Source organism: Pogona vitticeps, chromosome 3 (genome assembly GCF_051106095.1).
Source record: "Pogona vitticeps strain Pit_001003342236 chromosome 3, PviZW2.1, whole genome shotgun sequence".
In the NCBI taxonomy this organism is placed as follows: domain Eukaryota; kingdom Metazoa; phylum Chordata; class Lepidosauria; order Squamata; family Agamidae; genus Pogona; species Pogona vitticeps.
This window is the reverse complement of record NC_135785.1, coordinates 193076111-193096662: the sequence shown is the minus strand read 5'-3', so window position 1 is coordinate 193096662 and position 20552 is coordinate 193076111. Positions and strand designations below refer to the sequence as shown.

The following is a 20552-nucleotide window of genomic DNA, read 5'->3' as shown; positions in this document are numbered from 1 at the left end:
TTTTAACCAACAGCTTTCCTTTTATTAATTTCTATAGCATTTTCTACTGCAGAGTACTTTACAAATTATTATCTAATTTAAAGCAATGGTGAAGATATTTAATGACAGACATAAAGAACAGGTTTGAAATGGAAATAATTTCAAGAAGTTATAGAATGGGTAAATGAGAACCTTCGAGAGTGACCCCGGTATAAAACTATTACAGAGTGCACTTTGAGAAGAAGGTATTGTAAATGATCCATCTTTTCACAGTGAAGTGGGCCCCCAGGTAGCCATTATTAGGATGAAAAAGAGTCTTTGAAAATGGAATTTATGAAGAAATTTCAGCAGCATGCTAAAAAGATAAGCCAGGTTACATGATCCACAGTAAAACTGGAAAGTATGTTACTTTGAGGACTCAAAATTTTCACTTTCAGTAGGTCCTACTGAATTCAGATGAGCAATCTCTCTCTCTCTCTCTCTCTCTCTCTCTCTCTCTCTCTCTCTCTCTCTCTCTCTCTCTCTCTCTGTATACATCATTGTAGGTTTGGTCTGTTATTTTTGTGATTGTGGTAATTTTTGTTTGTTTGTTTTATGGGGGAAGACTAGCATTTACTGTGCATGGTTTTGTGGTTTTTTTTTTTTAAGTGTTACCATTATAAATTGTTTCTACTACTGTGTTCTTGCTGACATGTTACAGCTGCGTTACACTCATTAAATTTTAGAAATGCATATAAAATCCTCCGTAAATTTGAAAGAAACACACACTGACTTTTTGTGCATAATGGAGATTATGTTATCTGCTGGATGAGTGTCAGAGTGTCCTTTATTAGTACGTTGGTGAACAGGGATACTACGTCAAAGCTGATCAGTCTGTCCCTGGGGTTGAATTTTAGGGTGCTGGTTTTGTGTCCCTATTCACCGAAGTACCAATAAAGGATACTCTGACACTGATCGAGCAGATCTTTCCAGAAGACATCAAGGCCCTTTTCCAACACTGCCTAACGACCAGGTACTTTCAGTGGGATAATGATTTCTATGAACAGACAGATGAAGTGGCCATGGGCAGGTGGGACTCGTCAGCCTTGGGAGGCAACCTATCTAGGAGAAGGAAAACTCTGATTTCAAACCTCCACTGCCTTGTGGCTATTTCCACTGATGGAAAAGGCTTCAGGAGTCAACCTCGAGGAAAAATCCGGAGCAGGAGTCCTGGAGGCAGTTTGTGTCGTTCTGTCAACTCCTGCGACATTGCTGGAACCAGTTGTATTGGCTCTCCCTTTCCTTTGGACTAATTCAGTGATGTGGAGAGGGGGGATTTGCTGCTTGGGTAACAGCCTATTCTCCATATTATTTTACCCAGGCTTCATGCTCTGGAGAGGACACTCCAAATTTGCATACAGCGTCAAAACACTGTCCTCCATACAGAGCATGTTACCATAATCTCTTGAGACTGAAAGATGCCTATGCTAATGCTAAGAGGCCACGGGGAGCCCCCTCAGCCCGGTTATAGCAAACGTCTACATGGAACATTTTGAAAAACAGGCCCTGGCTTCGGCACTCTTTGCGCCCACAGTCTGGTTCCGATATGTGGATGACACCTTTGCAATTTGGAGTCATGGTGAAGAAAAACTGGAAGAATTTCTAAACCATCTCAACAGCACCCACCCAAATATACAATTCACCATGGAAAAAGAAATAGAGGGCCAACTCCCTTTCTTAGATGTCATGGTCATACACAAAACTGACCTCCTATTGGAATACAAGGTCTACAGAAAACCCACCTACACAGACTGGTACCTACACAAAAATTCCAACCACCACCCATGACAAAAAAGAGGCATAATCAAAACACTGGTAGACCGTGCGAATCGGAACTGTGAAGTTCAATTTCTCAGCACCGAACTCAACCATCTAAATTGGGCCCTACAGGCAAATGGCTATTCCAATAATGAAATCACAAGAGCCATCAAACCGAGAAAACATCGAACTGAAGAAGAAAAAGAAGCCACCCACAAATAAACTATTTCTGCCATACATCAAAGGGGTCATGGACTGCATGGAGAAATTTTGAAAAAAACAACACAACCTACAAACAATATTAAAAATACTGAAAAATACAGCCTGCAAAAAGGTCAACAAACTTTACCCAGCCACACGGACGGGTGATCACTGCATACAAAAGACTAGCTAATAACACCCATCGTTCACAGTGACAGATCATCTCCCTCCCCATCACAACAATACCCCCATAACAAAAACACCCTGATCACCATAATCACCCAATCTCCTGAAAAGGACAAAAAGCTGATCTCACAGCTACAAATACTCAACTATCCCACACACTACACCAGAACACAGATAGAGGTCTAACTCCTTTCCTCTGAAGATGCCAGCCACAGAGACTGGCAAAACGTTAGGAAGATAAACTTCCAGAACATAGCCAAACAGTCCGAAAAACCTACAGCAACAATTTTGAAGTACCTTCCTTTTAAGCCTGGAGATTATACATCCCCATCCTTGTCTATTCTCACTCTCCCAAAACTCAATTTGAGTGGATGTCCCCTGGTTCTAGTATTGTGTGGGAGGGAAGATAGCTTCCCTTTGTCCCCTTCATCCATCCCATGCATAATTTTATATGTCTCAATCATGTCCTTTCTCAGGCACCTTTTCTCTAGACTAAAGAGCCCCAAACACTGTAGCCTTTCCTTCTGCACCTTTTCCAGTTCCACTATGTCTTTTTTGAGGTGCAGTGACCAGAACTGTACATAATACTCCAGGTGTGGCCTGTTTTATTTTCAATTTCCTTTTTAATGGTAGCTAGCGTGGAATTGGCCTTCTTCACTGCCGCTGCACATTGGGTTGACACTTTCACCAAGCTGTCTTAATCTTAAACGTACATGCATTTCTATGTATATAAGCTGTTGGTGAGGAATAAAAATTAACGTTGGTTTTGATTTTACCAAAGACTGAATAAGGGCCTTCTTTTTCACTTTTTACTTTATCTACGTGATACTGGCTTTAACCAGCTACATGGGGTATCTGCTGTGTAGGACTGCTTCCAGGCAACTCAGCTACTTTTAACCAAACCTCATATCTTTTTATGGGGTAAAGCATTGTGGTTGTTAACTGCTCACTAACCATGCAAAAAGTCTTTGTTATTGCTTTAGACTAGAGAACCTCACTAGTAGCTTTATGACAGCAGCAAGCATCACAGGGCAGGGATTAGCTCATCCAGCTCTCCAGAGTTGAGACATTGGGCTCTCCAGAGCTGGTCAGAATTCTGTGTAATGTTATAGGCAGTGTTGCAAGACCAATTGACCACAATGCTGGTTCTGTTAAAGGAGCCACATAGCTAGATGACTGGGCCTGGTTGGCCCTGAGAGGGGCACCAGTACATACTGTTGTGCAGTGTGACTCTCCACATTGCTCTGCTCCCAGTCTCATTCGCAGAGCTGAGACAGATGGTTTGAAGCAGCAAGGGGAAACAGTTGTGGCAGTGGCCCTTCTGCTTGTAGAAGGGGCCTTGCACCACTGCTGGACATTTGTTTCAAAACTTAAAGTAGCATTGTAAAGGTCTAACTCTGATAATAATAAAACTCCAAGTTTCACTGTAGGACAGTTGACATAATGTTGCTTTATTTGATACAACCTTTTATTTGAGTCTAATGTGAAGCTGGTGAAAGCCCCAAGGCTTAACATACATTTCATGAAACAGTGAGACTTGATGTGCTTGTGTTAGATCACATCACTTATATATTTGAAAACGGCAAAGTTACGTGAAACCAGCATGAAAGTATTTTTCAACGGTGAAAATGAGAGTTCATTATAGTTGATTATTCAGAAGCTTATATGTTATGACATTTGTTTGTCCACTACAGGCCACCAAGGTACTTTTTGCTACCTAGATTGCAGTAGTTAATTTAGAGTAATCAGTAGAACCTAAAACAAAATGATGAACATGCAGTTGAACTGCTGGTAGTACTCATTCACTCCAAAAGTGTATAACTTTTGCAATTCTGTATAAGGACCTGCATTCAAAGGACAGATTGGCCATTTTAAAAAAGGAAGGAAGGACAGGGAATATGTGATTGATTCAGAGTGCAAGAATGACTTTTCTAAAAATCAGAAATTGAAAGAGTAAATGGAATGTGAGCAGACAAAGCATTCAGGAAGTGCATTATCAGATGAGGAACAGAATTACCTGCACATATGCATTTCAGGGCTTAAAATCCTGAGCGGCCTTCAGATAACTTTTACAGCTATATTCTTTCATTGGGACACTTCATCCATCGGCATGAGTTCATGTATATTACAGGATTCTTTTTAGCTGGGAGTCCTAGCTTCTGGTAGAATAGATTTTATTTTTATTTTATGCTCTTTGAGAAGAGCTCAAAGGCATTCCAGTGAAACTTAAAGAAAAACCCAATTTGATTTTTGCTCTTGACTTTCCCCTGAAGATGAATGCAAGTTAAATGCTTGCATTCACTTGACTGTTTAGGAGGAGTACTAAAAATGAAAACCAATGCTGCATTCCTTTTTACTTGCTGCTTTTAATGAGGGGCTTCCTGTACATTCAGACTGTGATGTGTTTGCAAAGTGAGATTGCTATCTCAGGGTTACAAAGGATTCATTCTATGAGGAAAGGGCTACCTCTCTTATCAAATTTGTATTGAAGTGATAAAGCACTCTTTTCCTCTATGGAGCTCTTGATACTGCCCTACAAAGAGAATGAAATCAATTTTCATGGCTGTTCACTATCAAAGAGTAATATTTCCTTAATCAGTTTGGGCTTTGATATAGCTGTCTCTTATTTTCAAGAAAACATTGAGTAGTGCTGGACACTGAGGTCAAACCAGATATAATAGTGGTGGTTTGGTTTTGCAAATACAGTGGTGCCTCGCATAACGTTTGCTTCGTTTAACGTTTTTTTCGCTTAACGTTTATTTTTTCAGAGTCAGATTGTGCTTCGTATAACGTTTTTCCCTATGGGCGATTTTCGCATAGCGTTTTTGGGACCATGCTTCGCTTAACGTTTTTTGTTTTAGGTCCCCTGCTTCACTTAACGATGTTTTTTTTTCAATTAAAAAAGTGTCTTAGAAGGGTCAAAAACGGTTCTAAATGCTTGGATTCGTTAGAGGACCCCTTAAGACATGTGCAAACCTGATTTGGCTTTGATCTGACTTTTCGTTAATCTTTTGTGAATTTTTGTTTTTTGGCCCATAGGAACCAATGGACCTGTCAAAATCTGACAGCTCCATGCTTTCCTATGGGGGAGAAAACAATTTACAAAAAATTAACGAAAGTTCAGATCAAAGCCAAATCAGGTTTTTACACAACTTAGGGGGTCCTCTAACGAACCCAAGAATTTAGAACAGTTGCTGAGTCTTCATTAATTTTTTGTGAATTTTTTCTTCCCCCATAGGAAATAATGGAGCTGTCAGATTTTGACAGCTGTCAAAAGTTGGGGGAAAAAAATTCACCATTAATTAACGAAAATCAGATCAAAGCCAAATTAACTTTTGCATCCGTTTTAGAGGGTGCAGAAGCTAATCCAAGCATTTAAAACCATTTTTGACCCTTTTATGACACACTTAATTTTGCAAAAATTGACTTCGCAAAGCCATTGAAACGTATTGAGTCAGCTACAATACATTCCAATGGAGGATACATTGTATCGTTTAACAATGTTTCCTATGGGTTTTTTCGCTTAAGGACGGCAATCCATGCCTATTGGAACGGATTAACCGGTTTCCAATGCATCTCTATGGGAAATGGTGTTTCGCATAAAGTTTTTTTCGCATAAGGTTTTTTTTTTGGAACCAATTAAAAACGTTATGCGAGGCACCACTGTAAAAGCCTGTTGCTTCGGCTCAGGTGAATTCAGTTGAGAAAACTATAATTCAATGTAGGAAAGATGAGAAAAGGCACTATGCCATAATCATTGAAGGAGTGGTTCTGTCGTAGCATTACAGGAGGTTGCTACATGGGCATTTGGCCTACTATTTGGTCTGCTCTGGGGCAGTATGGTTTGTGCTTTTCCTGGTGATCAGATGAGGCAAGTGCCAGTGTGAACCAGCTTGTTGTCTGAGCGTCCCTACCTGGAGCTTTCTGGCTCCCTTTCAGGTACTACTTTATTCTAGGTGTGGGCAAGATTGTTCAGTTTTTGGCTCCATTCCAGAATGTAAAAGAGCTGGAATGGAAGCAGCTCTTTTAAAAGCAACTCTTTCTAAACCAAAGCAGCTGCCTGGCTGCCCGTTTGAAAAAACCTCTAATGATCTTGAGGAATTGAAAGCTTTCACTTGGCTTTACTTTAGAGGACAGGTTAGAGGAGGTTTTTCATTTCTTTTCGTCATAACAGCAATACGTTGGAAGTTTTTGTCAAAATGTTTTCAAACTACTGCTGATACACTGCATTAGTTAGAAACTATTAAAAAGAAATAGAAAATGCTGTCTCTCTTCCCCTCCAAAGGAGAGCAGAATCGACACTTAAGGTTTCTCAAGATCATTAAAGCCATTTAACAATCTTGAGAAATTGGATGTGTCCATTCCACTCTCCTTTGGAAGTGAAGGGAGACAAAGCTTTTCATGAAAAACGTCTCCTGCCCTCCAAAGAAGAGCTGAACAGAAGCTTCTGTTTCTCAAAATAATTAAATGGCTTCTCCAAAGGAGCAACTAGTCAGTTGCTCAACAGTCTTGAAGTCTTTCCTTTTAAAGAAAAAAAGGATCCTGATCATGCTAAGGGTCAGTTGAGGCATGTGGGTTCCCAACCCCAAATCACCCAACACTACACACCTCTGTGTGACTTAACAGACCATGTGACCTTATTCAGCCCAATCCAATCTGTTCCAATTTGGCCATATAACCAAGCCAGTTCCATGTTTATACCATTGTATGCAACCATTGTATCTTAGATCTGTAAATAATGCTTGGTAGGAAGGAGATGTATTGGACTAAAACTTCTCTCATCACTGTTGATTTAAGCAATCTAAGAGGGAGAGTCAGTGGTGGTTTATAGGGATCTATCATGCCGCTGTTGATGTCGTGAGTTCCAATATGTTGGAATATTGGGATGGGACTTAGAAAGAAAATAGCCATTTTTCCATTACCAATGTGAGCTGATCCCATTATTCTTGTACTGTATATGTTTCCTCAACAGTCTCAGTTTGGTCTTGTTTCTTGTCCTTTTTTAATGATAACATAAAATAGAGATTCATGGTTTTCACTTTTGGCATTATGAGATGTAGGTTGAGTCCAACATTCAGACAGAGCACTCTCCTCATGCTTTACTGTGAGAAAACAGAATTTGTGTATTATAAAAGCAAAATGTGTTGCAGTATATACATGTGACAACACTGTTTCAGCTTATCTATGTCATAGCTGTTCTTTAGATTGAATAGCAAAAACCAATTGGGTCATCTGTAATAAAAATAGGTAATCAGTCCAACAGATTAAAATTGTCTTTGTGCTAATTAGCTTAGAGGAGAGCACAGGAAATAAAGTTATTTGAGAAAATACTACTTGTTCATTCAGAATAATTGGTGCTAGTGCTCCTAACGTTCACCATTTAATATCCTTCAAACACAGCACTTAATTCAAATGGTATATTCAGTGTTGTATCATGACATTATTTTAAATTTCAGGAGATTTTTTTAAGCTGAACAGGGTGTTTGCTTAAGGAGGGATGACTAACATAATCATTTTCATTTCTAGATTTCAGAAGCCATTGTATTCTGTCAACAGGATGACAGAAGCATTCTGTTCCCTATTAGTGTATGAATATGATACATGCAATTTGGGTCTTCATAGTGATAAGGACTACAGGTTTCATGTGCCTACATGTGCAGCTTCTCAGTTTTCCATCTTCTGACTCTTCTTAAGTGTCTTTTGTGATATCTGTGGGAAAAGACTTTACACTGCAATGTAAAATCCTCTAAATTGGCATTATTAGCTTTTTCATTTGCTTGAGTCTGTATGTACTGCTCTTGCAAGTTAAACCTTTCTTCAGGTTGCAGGAATGCATTTTCTGTTGAGCTTATGATGAATTGACAGTGTTTCTCTTTGACATTTTAGAAGAATGGTTCCTTTAAAGCTGTATGTATTAGCTGAGATCTCAAGCTCGATAGTTTCATTTGGAAGTTCAAGTTTGGTCAGAAAATGTATCTCAATCTGACCTTGTAACTGACCCCTAAGAATGATGCTTTGAAGTTGAAAATTATTGGGCTGAATATTTAAGGAAGGAAAAAGTGTTGGTTCCATCATCCTACATTGTTGCTCTGAATGGGTGTCAAAAGTCTACATCAAGGGTGGGTAACATCCTGTGGGAATTATGCAGCCTCCAGGATGTTTGGGACTCCCAGCCCTCATAACCCACATTTAAAGCAAATGAGAGCAAGTTGGGTAAACAAGTCCCCTGGTGTCCTCTAGGAAGTATTGTATGGTGGGGAGGCAATTTTGAGGGGGGGCAGCACACAATTTTTTTTCTGAAAAGAAAATCACCACTAAAGGGCAAAAGGGCCCACATACTATTTTTGTGAGGGAAAAAATATGGCCTTGTGGGAACAGGTATAGCCCATGTATACCTGGAAATAGTCTATCCTTTGTCTGCATTTATAGTCATTTTGTGAGATCAGATGAGGACGAATATAAAAATGGATCAACTTTTTCAACGGAAATATTTGATTCATTAAATATTTGTCCCTTCATATTTGTGGGTTCCAGAGACCCCCATGAATATGAAGGGATGAATATTTACCTGTTTTTATTCGTCCTTTGTATTAACAACAACAACAAAATCCATTCTGCCTACTGACCGCCGATCAACTGATCGGCAGGGGATAGGCAGCTGCCACCCCATAGCCACCTAACCCCATAGCCTCCCTCCCACCCCGTTCCTCCCCCTACCTTAGCCCTCCCCCTCCCCCACAAACACCCCTTCCTATTAAAAAACAACAAAAAACATTCTGCTTACTGGCTGCCAATCAGCTGATGGGTGGCAGATAAGGAGCCATCCCCCTCCCATAGCCAGCCACCCCAACAGCCTATCCCCCACCCCCTTCCTTTCCCTACCTAATCCCCCACCCCACCCACTGATATCCCCTTATCTTAATTACTGCTGCCGAAGTCTCCTTCTGGCCTCCCAGCCATGCATGTAAAAAGGGAGACTGGCTGCCCTTTGCAAATATGGCAGCTGAGGCTTCACTTAGGGTAAGGAAGCTGCAGCTGCCATCTTTGCAAAAGGCAGTCTGGATTCCCTTAGCCTTCCTTAAGGGCGATCGGCGGATGGTGGGCAGAATGGTGGGTTTTTTTGTGTCTGTGTGGTGGTTTTTTTGTGTGTGTGTAATGTTACTGAAGGCAAACTCAGTGCCTCATGCATGCTTCTCAGTGCTAAAGATGTCTCATTCTGCTGGGGCCAAAAATAACTCCCTCAATACCATGGGTTTCTGTGCCATGTGGTAAACTCTCCTGGGGGGACCCAATTTGTGGTTGAATAAAGCAGATGTCTGACATCTAATCTTCACCAAAGTTGGCAGGTGTGTTGGAGAAAGACCTAGGAAGCTCCGTTGTGATTCCATATTCTCTATGTGGGGGGAGCTTTCCTGGGGAGGTTCCTCTTTGTAACTATATAACTCAGGGGTCCATTATCCAATGTTCACCAAACTTTTAGGGGTTGTTGAAAAGCGTCTGAGGAAACTTCCCTGTAACTTTGGTGTCTCTAGGTGCTTAGGGGCCAGTTTTATAGCCATTTAAAGTGCAGGCAAATTGATGGATCGATTTGTCAATCTGTTGAAGAATATTCATATATTTGTATTCATTGAGTCGTTAACCTTGACAAATCACAAATCAAAATGAATCACCTTTTTTTAAATTTGTCCCCATCTCTAATCAAGAGTCATGATTTTTCAGGGCTGCCAATATGTATGGACAGTTGTTTTAAATAATGGAGTCTGTCACTCCTGTAATATGGAGAGTAACATCAGAGGCAGCTTAGGCTAGTGTTCTCCTCCTCCTCACACATTCATGTTCTCTTTGTTGAGCTCAAAATTTTATCAGTTCCAACCTGCTGGCTGTTTGCGTAAGCCATAATTCAGCGTGCATCACACCCAAATGGTCCCCTCCTTGAGGTTCACAAAGGGCACCCATGTGGCCCTTTGTGAACCTCAAGGGCTAGCTGTATATGTCCTTGTTGCCTCGCATCAGGGTATCTTTCCCCAGTCTTAGAACAGTTGGGCACTATATTCACAGTCACATTATCAATGTCTCTTGAAAGGTGGCAATCTAAAACACATTTGGTAGATAGCAAGCCCTGTTGACCACATCAGGACATAGCGTGCTTACATGTATGAAACCCGTGCAACCTTTAGATGTCTGTCTTTCTAGAATCTGTAGCCATGATCCTCTACAATTTGTCCACCCCATATTCTAGGTTTAGATATATAAAAGGCAGCAGCACAGTAACAGTGAAAGGCAAAACAGAAATGTGCCAGTATGCAGCTTGCTTTGGTGTATATACACAGAGCAAGAGACACCACTGAGATAGTGTCAGAGATGGAAGTGTTAGCCATTGTCACCTCTGTCTTAACTTGTGCTTTAATTGACTTGAGAGAACAGAACAATGAAAAATCAAGCAAAGCACAAGTTATGAGCCTTGTGACACGGTGATTTAACTATAGTGTTGCAATTAAAAACCACTCATGGTCAGCGTTCGATCCCAGCAGATTCTCGCAGCTGATTCAAGGTTGACTGAGCCTCCCATCCTTCTGAAGTTGGTAAAATGAGTATCCAGCTCACTTGGGGGGGGGGGGGGAGGGTAGCTTGTATAATTAAATAGTAAACTGTCCCAAAAGTGCTATAAGCACTATGGGGCCATATGTAAGCCATATACTTTGCTTTTTTTGTTTTATGTCAGATCTGTAACCACTTTCAAGTTACATGGGATATGTGCAAGAGCTAACTGAGCAAATAGCCAATTGGACAGTAAAATACTTCTATGTTAACTTTTCACACATAAACAACATATTTACTGTAGATGATAATTGAAAGCAATTGTGACCAGTGTTTTATGGCCAGGCCCAACTGGAGTAGACTTATGGACTTAGTTAAAAGTTGACTTATCATTCAGCAATTTATTGAGTTGCTCTGCTCTTAGTTGGGGACTAGCAGTAGGCCTTGAGTGTCGTACAGGGTAAAATACAGTACACATCATAGAAATGTTGTTACATAAATGCCTGTACCTGTCTGAAGTCTTCCTAAATTGTGGAAAAATAATAATCTTTGGAATGCATTCCTGATTGTGAATTTTATAGTAATCTTAAAAACAAGTGTGATCTTAAGATGATATGTGATAATAAAAATGCAATAAAATTCAAAGGATCCTTTAAAAGTAATTTAGAAGAGACTAACTGCATACAGTACTAATTTGTACTTAGAGAATTAAAGGTTGTAAAACTGAAGAGGATCAGTGTCAGCAAACTGCATGCAAGAAAATCACATTGCTTCTTTTCTTTGAGAATCTTAGAATTGACAGTGCTAGATATAATATGGGGCTCAGTAATTATGTAAGCTGAGTGGCAGAAAAACTGCATTAAAATCAATACATCAAAATAAGAAAATGCAAGGTGGGTCTTCCGTATACACATAGTTGACATGACAAGAATGACAAAATCAATAGACCTGCAAATTTTAATTCACTCTTCACTGACTTTGTCTTTCGTAGTATTTCTTGTGGTGAATATTCAGTATGTTGTGGTGTTGTTTTTAATGCAAAGAAGAAACATCATTTGGCTCTAGGGCTCATTAGATGTCATTTGAGAAACTGTGCCTTTTTTATTTCATTGGCAGTGATAAAATATGAGGTCTTTCTATATTTTCTTTGGTGCTTACTTTATTTCATCATTTGTCTCACTTGGACACTGGAATGTTGTCTTTTCCCTAAGCATCTCTACAGAAACAACTGGCATTGCTGTGTCTTTGATTTTTGTTAGTGCTTTTGCCAACTTATTTTTAATATAATACAGCATGAAGGAAGGTCTTAAAGAGTATTACTACCTTCAGGTTTCATCTGTCAGTTACATGTATACTTAAGTCCCCCAAGAGAGAATTGAAAATCTTCAGGTCTTTACATGCTATTGAAATCTAAGTATAGCTACCATGAAACTTCATTTGCAATAAATATGCTAATGAGTAAAAATAAATACTTGATATGGTTCATGTCAGTAGAACAAAATAGTGCCAAGACAGAAAATGGTTATTGGGGATGAGATCTCCAGATTTCTTGAACTACAGATCCCATAATTCTCATTTTGGAAGTTCTACTTGATTGACAGATACTTAAATGTGGCTCCCCTGAGAGAAAGGCCTCAGTTGCAAGGCTTTGAGATTTAGTTAGGCCTAGTTTCACCTAGGTTCCTGTTCAGAAAAAAAGTTGCCAGCCAGTACCGGGGCAGAACAGTAAGCTTCGGTAGAACTAGGCCTGGCTAATCCTCAAAATTTTCCAGTTAAGGCCTTTCTCCCAGGTGAGCCACATTTAGGTGTCATTCTGTCAAACAGAAGTCCCAGAGTGGAGCGTTATTGGATTTCTAGTCCAAGAAATGTGAAAATTCCATCTTTAATGGTTATTAAATAGTTTAAGGTAAATATAATGACCTGAATCCAATTGTTAGTCCCAACTAGAGTAAACCATTTGAAGGAATTTAATTTTTTAAAGTCAGCATTTACATTAAGTCTCCTGTTTACTATAGTTAGAACTAGACATGGGTTAACTCAATAAATGCTTTGTTTTAAAGAACCTATAGCTGGCAGTGCTGGAATGACTCCACAATCCCCACCACAGCTTTAATAGAAACAACTGTCAAAAAAAGGCATGCCAAGACATAAAGAGGTTTTAAACCCCACTGCAGGAGTAAACATTTGCTAATTATACACTTCTAGAATTGCCTGGTGAGTGCATGACCAGGTCCTCCTACCCATTTTCTCAAGAGCTGACCCTCACCCCAAGAAATATCTGTCTCCAGAGATAAAGTGGTAAAAATTGTTACTGTTGCCATCTTTAAACAACCTGCTGAGTGAGGAGGGCAAAGACTTACTCTTGAGTAGCAACAGAATGACCATTGCACTTTTCCAATGCAATAAGTAATGCTGTTATGTTGCCATTATCTTTTTAGTGCAGTGGGTAATGCTGTTGTGCTGCCCATTATCGTTAATAGGACCTTTTATCATTGCATTGCTCATCACATTATCATTATTGCTTCTTCCTCCGTAGTGATTGAGCCAATGTCAGCTAATTGACTCCAGCTAATCCAAAGGCTTGAAGTGTAATTTCATTGGTGGCTATAATGCATTGAGACAGGATATGGAATTTTTTGTGGATTAGCCTAAGGAAGGCATAAGGAAGAATATGAATCTTCTAGCTTTTCCTCTTGGAGAGAAACGTTGTCTGAGGCGACCCTATTTTATCCTCACAGCAGGATTTCTTTTTTGCAAGATTTCCCTTCTTGAAAAACCTAATGGGAATTTTCATGGGATTTCTTAGAGGTTTGCTAGTCACTTTTTTCCTCCAAGAAGAAATACCAAGCTGTGCAGGACTTTCTCAAGTGCAAGACTCACCTGGAAAGGACAGAAGAGGCACCAGCATCCACTGGATTTTATAATATGTGTGCAAAATATCTTCTTTCCTGTACAGCAAAGAGCAAAAGAAACACCAAACTCCAGAGGATTGTTACAATTCCTCTACAAAATGGCATCTTTCTACACAGCATTTGCTGGAAAAGGCATGAAGCTGTGCAGAATTTTGCACCTTTCCTGTGCAGAATGAGTGAAAAACACAAACAAAAAGTGAACAAAAATGGAGGAAAACTGAGATCAGGGTCCTGCTAATGCAGAGGTGAGTCCTGGCATGGTGAGACTCAGAAGATTGTGGAAAATGAGAACATTTTCTTTGCATCCCTAGTCATAAATAAGGAAAGATGCTAGGAATTGGGAAACTCTGGACCATAAAAGGCTTCTTCCTGGATGCTAATAATGTAGAATTCACTCTGGTTAAAACTTTACTATCTACAAATAACTGGAGATTTAGAATGAAGTGTCATCAGTGGGGTGAATGATACTGAATCCTACTTTTCCCTTTCATCAGTCTGAGACGAGACAGGGATGGGGACATTCAACTGACCTTATATGCCATAATTCTAGCTCTCATTTTTGTAAATAGCTAATAGCTATCTATTTCAGAAATAAAATGGAGAGTTATAGGATAGATATATCAGCAACCGCTTTCACTTTAAAGAAATTGGCAGGTGCCTTGTCATTATCCCCAAATCCTTACTGAAAAGCAAGAACAAAACAAGAAAAGAAAAGAAAAAACATTTTCTGAGAAACTGGCCAGTTAGAGCTATTTCTTAACAAATGAGCAAGACATTTTTCCCTTCCTCTGTAAAATAATGCAAGAGGAAAGAGTGGATATGTTCATAGGCAGTAATGACCTGTTCTTCATCTTTGAAAGGTTTTTTAAAGAGACGGACAATTATGCCTTTTTCACTGGCTTAATATTATATAAGATTCCCAGTAACTTCTTTACATCTAAATGCTTGATTCTTTGTTTTAAAGGCATCTTTCTTTACTCTTGAAAAAATAAAAGTATTTTGTTCTGTTGTGTATTTTTTGTTTTGTTTATTGCCTGCTGTTGGTTTCAATGAAAGACTTTCTTCCTTTTGTCTAAAGGAATTTATTCAGCAGATAAGCAGAGTATTTTTTGGACTTGTAAATAAAAGCTACAGGGAAGTTGGAAGGTTTCAAATACAGGGTACCGCCTATCTATAAATCTTGTTTGTTGCCCACTCATCATTAATTTTCAGTCTATTGGAGGCTGATTTCATGCTACTAAGTATCTTTGCTTTAGACACTTGTGCATCAGTTCTACTATATCCCTGATTAATTCTCAGAACTGCCCCTTCTGTGATTACTTCCCATCAAACTGATATTTTCTCTTGTTCCTGGAGAAAATTCCCTGTGAAAGGGATCCGGCCACATGCTACTTCCTAATATAATTGTTAGCTCACAAAACTATATGGACGTGCTGTCTGCAGAATTGTAAGAACTGTCGTCCAAAAAATGAAAAGTCCCCAAGCTCTGGCCTAAACCTACGGAACGGAGACATAAAATATAGAAAGTTTTCCAAAAAAGTATATGTAACATATTATCATAAATAAGAGTAATATTTTCACTGAAGGAAAGAGACTGATATAAAGTTGAAGTAGTGTTTTTATCGTTTGGGAAGGAGAAACATAAGATCCTGAAATCATGAACCAGCAAAACATGAAATCACAGAAAAACGGGGGGGGGGGAGGAGCTTTCCACTTGCCGCTTGCTTGCTACCATATAGAAAACAAAAGACTTTTGGTGTTGGAAACTGCCTAGTCTGTAAGGCTATCGAGTCCAAAACCCTACTCAATGCAGGAATCCAGATCCAAGTTTATCTGACAGATTAGTGTCTTGACTCTCTTTTGAATGCCTCCAGCATTGGAGCACTCACCACCTCCCATGGTAATTGCTTCTATTGTTGTACTGCTCTAACAGTTAACAATTTTTAACTGATATTCAGTCGACATCTGGCTTCTTGTAACTTCAGCCCAGTATTAGAGGTCCTGGATTTAGTTAAAGAATAACTATATAAAACTGCACTTTTAAATTAAGAATTAAAATACAGTATATTAAAAATAATGTTTGCATCTTTGTATCCTTTTGCTAGAAATGATACTGGTCAACAACCACATGCAAGTCTATTTTTCTAATCAATAATATTTATCAAACTACTGTACTTTGTGTTTTATAGATGAAAGGGAAGATGTTCAAAAGAAAACATTCACAAAATGGGTAAATGCACAGTTTGCTAAGGTAAGAAAATTTATTTATTTTGCATTAAAATAAAAAGTATGCACAGGTGTTTGATACCTGAAAAAAAACACATTATGATTAATGCAGTGTTTCTGCTGAGTATGGCAGAGTGCTTTCAAATGTCTAGCTTCTTCATTTGAATTTTTTATTGAAATCCTGTTGCTTAGCTCTACGTGGGCAATGGTGATAATGTCAGCAACAGTAACAGTTGGCCTCCAATTAAAGGGTTCATTTGGCAACTTCTTTACATTCTGTATGAGTTGTGTGCATCCTGAAAATGTCTTTAATTAGAAACAATTGACCATTGATATCATCTTTGTTGTGTACACAGAGCCGTGAAAAAGGATTTCAGACATTGATTTGGAAGTAGTGAGGAAAGTGGCTGTGTTTCCAAAGGATGATATGGTTAAAGTTTGCATTTAATAAATGTCTTCACCTGTCTCTCAGCCATGTTCCTGAATTCTGAGAGAAAATTATATTGTGGTTGCTCTTCTATGGCAATGATTGCTAGATTAAACGAGGTGTCTGTATTCTGTTATGATTTATACCAGATTTAGACTTGTTTGTGGTCTCCAACTAGAAATCTGTTGTATTAGGATTTGATGGGTATGTGTAGTTTATCTAGATTGTTTTTCCCTCCCTTTTTCTTGGTTTTTAAGAATTATACATTTATAATGTAATTCAGTAGAAGGAAAGTGTGAAGGAGCTCATGGTAAAGTGGTCAATAGTCTATCATCACTGGTATCTTTGCTTGCAGAAGATTGTGAATGAATATTTTAAATGGATAGCATTAATGACAGAACTGAGTCAGACATCCGAAAGGCTGAACTGTTTGGAGAGAAAGAAAGTGATGTGTATAGCAGTGGAAGACAGCTATGTATACATGTTTTTAAAAAATTGTTTCAGAAGTTGTTTGTTATTTTCATCTCCAGAGAAAATAAGACAATTTGCTAGATATGTTGATACTGACTATATCCGTCAGAAGGAATAAATGTGTTGTTTGTAATACGAATGAGAGTCACAGAGAATACTTGCTGTGTTTTGCAAAACAATGTGTGAAATTCTTCATCTTTTGGACATTCTCAGAGACTCCATTTTTATTGATATATTTCAGGCCATGAAAAAAATTCTTACTGCACAATATATCACCATTTCATTGGAGTCTGCAGATTTTATAATAACAAAACTTTATTTCAAATAGGTTTCTGTTTGGAAATGCATTTTTGCCTCTAAAAGTTGGGCTGGGCCCAACTTTGAACATTGCATCTTCTTTCTGTTGGCAACTAGAAGAGGAGAGGCAGTGGTGGTATTTCCAGATATGACATGATGTTGAAAGACTTGACTTACCCTCATAAAGAGCATTTCTTACCCTGAGACCAATATCGACTAAGAGTCAGTTGATGCAGTTCAGAAATTCTCTGAGGAAACATGACTGTGGGTGACCATGCATTACTTGTATCAAGAATGTGGTTTAGTTTCTTATTTGTTGAATAAGTTTCTGACTCATGAAATATCTATGGTAAAATACATATATCACAGCAAAACAAGACAACCTTCTACATTTGAAGCGTGTTAGTAATCACCGAAAGCCCTGTGAAACAGTGTAGTCTTCAGGATGTGTCTGAAGGGCAGTAAGATGGAAGCCCTTCCTAAACTTGCCATCCAAGCGCTACATCTGAGGAGGAAAGGCTTCAAATAGCAGAAATTTTCCACTGCCTTCCCTCTCTCACTGCTGCTGACTTGTCTTGACGTAAAGTGACTACAAACCTCTCCACATCAGCTTGAAGTGATTGCCTCATTAGAACTGATGTGAATGCATTCTTTGTGGGGGGGGAGAGGGAAGCCTCAGTGGTGGAGGATAAAAATTTTGGATTAAAAGAGGAAACTCAGGATGGATTCACATTCACTTGTATGCCATGTAGTTAAGAGAAAATAAGTGCAAATCTGATCATCCCAATCCTAAAGCTTTTATTTTTATTTATTTATTTAAAATATTTTTATCCCATTTTTCTCCTTAAAAAGAACCCATACTTACTGCATTATTTTTTTTCAGTGTAGTTGCAACATAAATTAGACATTTCTAAATCTTTTGATAATGCAACATTTTTTAGTTCTATGGGACAATTTCTTTATTTAGATTTCTATTGATGAAACTTGCAACCACAAAATTAGTCTCTTACTCAGTTTTATAACAGACAACATGGGCAGTTAGAACAACAACAAAATGCTACAGTTTATATGCCCAAGTCCTCAGCTATAGCACCAACACAGAAGTTGCTTGTAGAATTGTAAAGTTCAAATGTTTTTTTGAATTAAAATCTATACATAAAAATCAAAGATATCTTCCTCAACTGGGTTGGGTATCCATAACACAGAAGAATAAGCTTCACATGCAGAGTCTTCAAAACCCTAGACCAAATTGGCAAGGGCCGAAGCAGTCAAAGTGATAACTTAGTGAGAATTGGCAAGCAGTTCCAGCCTTTTCAGCTCTCTCCCTCTTTCTGACTCAAATTTCTTATTCACAGTCTCACATCTTTGGACTGAACCAATTTTTCATAAGTCACTTGATTTCGCATCTAATTTCTTTGTTCAATGACATCTTTTTGTGTAATGTCCACCGTGGCAATTTACTAGTTTATTTATAACATTTAAATCGCACTTTTATACCCCACTACCTTGGGGGAAAAACATGAGTTTTAAATGATTAAAACAAGTCAGTGCTTTGGACAATACAGAATAAATAGTAGACCATCTACTGGCCTTGGCTGCCAGATGAGCAGTTTATAAACAAAATAAAATAAAATCAATCAATCAATCAATTTTCTCTGCCTTTACAAAGACTAAAACTGTTCCAATAGTCCCGCAACACAGCTTGAATGTTCATTTGTTAATCTATTTAAATGTCTCATCAAGTTCCCCTCTTTGCAGTAAACAAATGAAATTTTGACTTTACCCTAACAGTACATGAATAGCCTCGACCCTTCTGTTTTGTAAAAAATACATGCATGCATATATGTGACAAAATAAACATCCAAATTACTGTATAAATTCATTGCTGGTTAGCAGTTTTGACTAAGTTTTTCTGCATATTACATCAAATCCATATGGTGCGTAATTTTCATTTTGTTTCTGGAGAATAAAATATGTCACTGACTTTCCCATTTATCATAAACATCATAATGTCTTCTCCTAAATAGCTTGTTCACTTAGGTCTTTACACCAGATAGCTATTTTTAATCTCTTTGCTTGTGTTCATCTTTAGGAGAATTAGACTTTTAGCAATTAACCTCCATCTCATTAATTTTTCCATGAGTTTATGGATGTGCTGTGCATATTTTAAATATTAAAGGAAAAAGAATAACTTAGAAAAGTATTTCCCACAATTTAAACTCCATGCGTTGGTTTTCAATAAGAGAGTAACAAATGTTAAATCTAGCCTGTGGCCGGTATTTCCAGAGATAATTGGAATCTAGCTAGTTCTAACAATTCAAATCAGTTTAGATTGAAATACAATGTAAATTCTATTTGCCAGCTCTTTTTCTAACACTTTTATTTCAAAGATGATAAGATGGGCCTATAGATGGATGAGAATTTTCTTACGAATTTTCTGTTAAAAACTTATAATTCTTTATAAATTTCGTGGAAGGAAGTAGTTTTGAATTGGGGAGGAAGACAAAACTTAACAAATACGAGACCCTTGTGTCACAGTATAAAATACCTATTTTTTTCAGACCATGAATTTATATCTAGGTAATTCCAGTTTCTCATTTTGCTCTCCTATGCCCATTTTTGGTGGCCTGCACTGCCCTATCCATCACTGCAGCAGAAAATGGGTGCCTGTACACATGAAGACTGCCTATTCTTGTTCTGCACATGTAATGCTTTGAGTGTAATTGTGTATTTCCTGGTTCTTGGTTGTGCCACAGCTGTTAAAAGGTGGAATGCACAAAAACCTGAGTCATTAGAGCCTGAAAAAGCTCTAAAATAAGTACTTACAAAGTGCACTACAATAATAAATGCAATAAATAGCTCTATACCATTGATATATTGCAATGAAACTGCTTTAGTTAATACTTATATCTATAGCAATTTGCATATTTCCTTTGCAACACCCAAAAATGCTTAAAATATTCTTTAAGAGTAGGCATTTAGTTTTAAAGTACCTGCATTTAAACTGTTAATCAGAGGCATCAGATTCTTTTTGTATGTCAGAAGATTTGTAATAGTGTTAAGTGTCATTTAAATCTTCGTATTTTAGTACAGATCCCTTTGTTCGTTCTTTTTCATCTCCTACAACTTAAGGATCAGTCACACATTTTATGCTGGAAGGGAGTCAGAAATGTAAGACTGGAAGAAATAAGACAGAAAAGCATGAAGGTGTAACAGAGGTTTTCATGCACACTTTTATTAGTCATGAGAAATGTACCTTTCAATGGAACTCATAATTCAATCAATTGAACTGTTGTGTAGGGCAACCTTGGGATAATTTAGGATCCAAAAACTGTTTAGCAGTGCACTATCATGGAGCTGTATCTGTATGCCTCTCTTCAACTGTATACAAACGTGGAATGGTGTGACTGCTCAACAGTATCCTTTGTATACATTGAACTTGCAAGTAAAGACTGTATCAGTGACAGGACAATAGTGTTTTGACTTGAAAGAACATTACAATCAACATTAAGCAATGT

General features: G+C 38.2%; 1 protein-coding gene across 11 annotated transcripts in view; it reads left to right on the top strand.

Moving 5' to 3' along the window:
* The window catches only part of DMD (dystrophin), a 1295019-nt gene that overhangs the window by 273975 nt on the left and 1000492 nt on the right, over nucleotides 1-20552 (top strand). For all 11 annotated transcript variants that reach the window (XM_078390471.1, XM_078390476.1, XM_078390472.1 and 8 more), the window contains exon 2: nucleotides 15803-15864. In XM_078390471.1, the coding sequence (XP_078246597.1) occupies nucleotides 15803-15864 (62 nt within the window). The remainder of the gene's footprint in view (nucleotides 1-15802; nucleotides 15865-20552) is intronic.